The 3980-nt window shown below is 56.6% G+C and overlaps 1 protein-coding gene across 2 annotated transcripts in view; it reads left to right on the top strand.

Moving 5' to 3' along the window:
- Window positions 1–2122: 2122 nt before the first annotated feature.
- The window catches only part of ACTL6B (actin-like 6B), a 22484-nt gene continuing 20626 nt past the window's right edge, over window positions 2123–3980 (top strand). The window contains exons 1-4 of one of the 2 annotated variants that reach the window (XM_011943923.1): window positions 2123–2259; window positions 2691–2767; window positions 2984–3149; window positions 3451–3551. In XM_011943923.1, the coding sequence (XP_011799313.1) occupies window positions 2235–2259; window positions 2691–2767; window positions 2984–3149; window positions 3451–3551 (369 nt within the window). In that variant the 5' untranslated portion in view covers window positions 2123–2234. The remainder of the gene's footprint in view (window positions 2260–2690; window positions 2768–2983; window positions 3150–3450; window positions 3552–3980) is intronic. The other variant, XR_001001942.1, reaches the window with a different exon arrangement.

Raw genomic sequence — 3980 nt, 5'->3', positions numbered from 1 at the left:
AAAAAAAAAAAAAAAAAAAGCCAGGAGTGGTGGCACGCACTTATAACCCCAGCTACTTGGGAGGCTGAGGCAGAAGAATTGTTTAAACTCGGGAGGGAGATGTTGCAGTGAGTTGAGATTGCACCATTGCACTCCAGCCTGGGCGACAGAGTGAGACCCTGGCTTAAAAAGAAAAAAAGAAATGTAAGCACTTTAAGAGATCCACTCAATTCCTCCAGGCCTCAATGGACTGACCTAGGGTCACTCTGGAAAAATCTCATTCTCTCAGCCCCTGAGTCAGCCCTCTCCCTTACAGCTCACCACTCCCGCTGAAACCTGGACCCTTTCAGTCTTAGAATCCAAGTCTGAACTTGGAACCAACCCTAGGCATTGAAATGCCACCGTCATCAGTAGGTAATCCATGAGCCAGCTCAAGCCATCTGTCCTTTGGCTGGGGAGAGGTGGAGTCTCTTCCAGGGTGGGCATGTGGTGAGCAGAGAACCTTTAGGGGCATGCGGACCTCACATAGTATCCTCTTTCTGTGCTATCTCTGGTCTCAAAGCTCCCTCGCCCCATACTCTTGAGTATGAGACGGGCACATACTCAACACACACAAGCATTCATATGTGCATATGTACACACATGCACCCATACGCCAACACACATAGACACATACATACAGACACACGCACCCTCACATAAGAGTCCCTCAGCTACCCCAAGTTGTCAGAGCTGCTCCTTTGCCTTTGCTACCAAAACTGTGGTGCCAGGAGCCCAGAAGAACCTGGGACCCAAGCAATAGAAAACCCTGTTGTTAGTCCGGCGCTGCGGCTGACGCCTGTAATCCCAATGACTCAGGAAGCCAAGGTGGGAAGATCGCTTGAGGCCAGGAGTTCAAGACCAGACTGGGCAACATAGTGAGGGCCCTTCTCTAAAACAAGCAAACAAACAAAAAAAGCCAGGTGTGGTGGTGTGCACCTGTAAGTCCCAGCTACTCAGGAGGCTGAGGCGAGAGGATCACTTGAACCCAGGAGTTCAAAGTTATGGTGAGCTGTGAGCGTGCCACTGCACTCCAGCCTGGGTGACAGAAGACCCCAATTCAAAAAGAAAAGAAACAAAAACCCTCTTGTTGGTAAATGCCTCCTTAGGAAAACAGGCGCTGAAGAGAGAGAGAGATGGAGAAAAGAAGCTAAAGCCAGGTGGGCTGAATGCCTGTGTGTGAACGTATGTATATGTGCGTAAGCATGTGTACACATGTATAAGGCCCAGGTACTGGGGGGGTGGGGGTGGGGGCGGAGCAAGGCAAGGAAAAGAGGGGCCAGCGAAAGACAAAGGAGGGAAGTTGGACATGGTGGCTCATGCTTTTAATCCCAGCACCTTGGGACATTGAGGCCAGGAGTTCAAGACCAGCCTGGGCAAGGTAGCAAGACCCAGGCTCTTTAAAAAAAAAAAAGGAAAAAACAGAGAGAGATGGAGACACACCCCCACCCCCTCTGGTCCCTCTCTTAATCTTCCCTTCCCTCCCTCGCCCGGCGATTCCATTTAGGCCTGGGTGTGGCAGAACCCGGCTCAGAGCAGCCTGAAGATAGATGACCCTTCTGGGGAGTGGAGCTCTCTCCCCAGTCTTGCTTTAAAAAGTAAGGGGGTAGAGGTCCGACACAGCACTTTGAGAGGCTGAGGTGGGAGGATCGCTTGAGGCCAGGAGTTCGAGATCAACCTGAGCAAGACCCTCTCTCCATAAAAAAATTTTTTTAATTAGCCAGGAGTGCTGGCACCTGCCTGTAATCCCTGCTATCTGGGAGGCTGAGGAGGATCGCTTGAGCTCTGGAGTTCGAGACCAGCCTGGGCAACGTAACAAGACCTCCGTTTCCACCAAAAAAATTAATAAAAACAAAAAGCAAGGGGGTAGGGACCTCATCAGTCGTCCTGCAGAGTCCTGGTCTCCGCCTCTTCCCTGCTCTCCTCTCTGCTGCCCGTTCCTTAGCGACGTCTCTAACTCCCTACTAGGCGCCCCCTGCCCCATCTCCTCCTGGTCGCCTAACGGAGGGTATCTTCCCCTTTAAATCAGCGGCCCCCGGTCCGGTCATTGTCTCGTCTGGCAGCCAATCGGCGGCGCCGTTGGGGGCGGGGGATCCGGCCTCCTAATTGGTCGCCGCGCGCCCCGCCCCGCCCCGCCAGGGATCCCGGGAGCTGTCCGGCCACCTCGGTGCTGATCCCGCCGCCGCCCACGGGCCGCTAGCAGCGCAGAGGGCACTATGAGCGGGGGCGTCTACGGCGGAGGTGAGCGAACCTCCGGCCCCCTGCGTTCCGAACCTGCGCCATCCATCCGAGCTCTGGGCACCCCGGGGCCTGTCACCTCCGCGCATGAACGGGTCCAGTCCCAGGCTCGGGTCTCCCGCCTCCCCTGCGCTCTGTCCTCGAACGCACCGGGCCCAACCTCTCTACCTTGCAACCCACCTCCACCTGGCCCCGGCCCCTTCCTTTCCCGTCGGGAGGGTGGCCTGAGCAAGGCCAGTGGGCAAGAAGGGACCCTGGCGGTATGATGCCCCCACCCCCAGTCCCAGGACCTCGGACTCCAGGCCCAGTTCCCACCGGCCCCAGACTGCTGTTGAAGGTGGCGAGACTGTGGCTCTGCCCTGACTTTCTCTCGGAACGACCTAGCGGGAGAGAGTTCGGGGGAGGTCCCCTTACAGGCCTGTCTCCCCTCACAGATGAGGTGGGGGCGCTGGTCTTTGACATTGGCTCCTTCTCAGTCCGCGCTGGGTACGCTGGGGAGGACTGTCCCAAGGTGAGCCTTCCAGTCTCCTCTCTAAATCCCAGGGGCTCCGGACCCTTATTCAGGCTTTCCAGTGACCCAGGGCTCTCCTAGATCGCCCAGAAACTCTGCTGAGCGGGAATGTGGGAATAAACCCAGGGGCGGGCTGAGGACCCTGCTGTGGGGCTGGACAGGGGCAAGACGGTGACCCCTCTCCCTGCCGATCCTCCCCCAACCCTTCCCCACCAGGCTGACTTCCCCACCACAGTGGGGCTGCTGGCCGCGGAGGAGGGGGGCGGGCTGGAGCTGGAGGGGGACAAAGAGAAGAAAGGGAAGATCTTCCACATCGACACCAATGCCCTGCACGTGCCTCGGGATGGAGCGGAGGTCATGTCGCCCCTCAAGAATGGCATGAGTAAGGGGCCCCCACCCTTCACCTCCTGACAGATAGGGAGCCCACTCCCCACGATCTGGGACATAGCAGCCCCCACTCCCCAAGGAGTCTTCCTTGCAGCCCCAGGGTTCTTCTCGCTGCCAGGGTTCTTCTCGCTGGATTCCCTTCCCAGGGGCCCACCAGGTTTCTGGGAAGGGGGGACGTTCCCCTGGACCTGAACTCACTGACCCTCCTTTGGGCTTGGCCTTTCTCCCTTCTTTTCTTCCTGTCCCTACCCCTGCCTGCCCTCTTGCCTTTCTCCACTCTGCTCTTCTGGCCCCAGTCGAGGACTGGGAGTGCTTCCGAGCCATCCTGGATCATACCTACAGCAAACACGTCAAGTCTGAGCCAAACTTGCACCCCGTGCTCATGTCCGAGGCCCCGGTGAGTGCCTCCTCCATTCCCATGTCCAACCCGGATCTCCACTGCACCTGCTTCCCACCATCCACCTCTCCTCCTATCCCCTCAAACCACCGCTGTCAGACACTTCCCTTCCCTTTTCAGACTCCCCTCACCCATCCCAACCACTTTCCTTCCTTCTTGGCTAAGTTTTTTCCTTCCTTCCATCCCTCCTGCTCTCATCCCTCCTGCTCTCTTCTTGCTCTATCTACTCACTCTGCTGCCCTTCTCCATCTTCAAGTCCTTTTTTAATTTCTTTCTTTTTTTTTTTTTTTTTTTGAAGTCTGGTTCTGTCGCCCAGGCTGAAGTACAGTGGCCGCTTTTCAGACTCCCCTCACCCATCCCAACCACTTTCCTTCCTTCTTGGCTAAGTTTTTTCCTTCCTTCCATCCCTCCTGCTCTCATCCCTCCTGC

The sequence above is a fragment of the Colobus angolensis genome, unplaced genomic scaffold (assembly GCF_000951035.1).
Source record: "Colobus angolensis palliatus isolate OR3802 unplaced genomic scaffold, Cang.pa_1.0 Scaffold222, whole genome shotgun sequence".
Classification (NCBI taxonomy): Eukaryota; Metazoa; Chordata; class Mammalia; order Primates; family Cercopithecidae; genus Colobus; species Colobus angolensis.
This window is presented reverse-complemented; position numbering and strand designations above follow the sequence as displayed.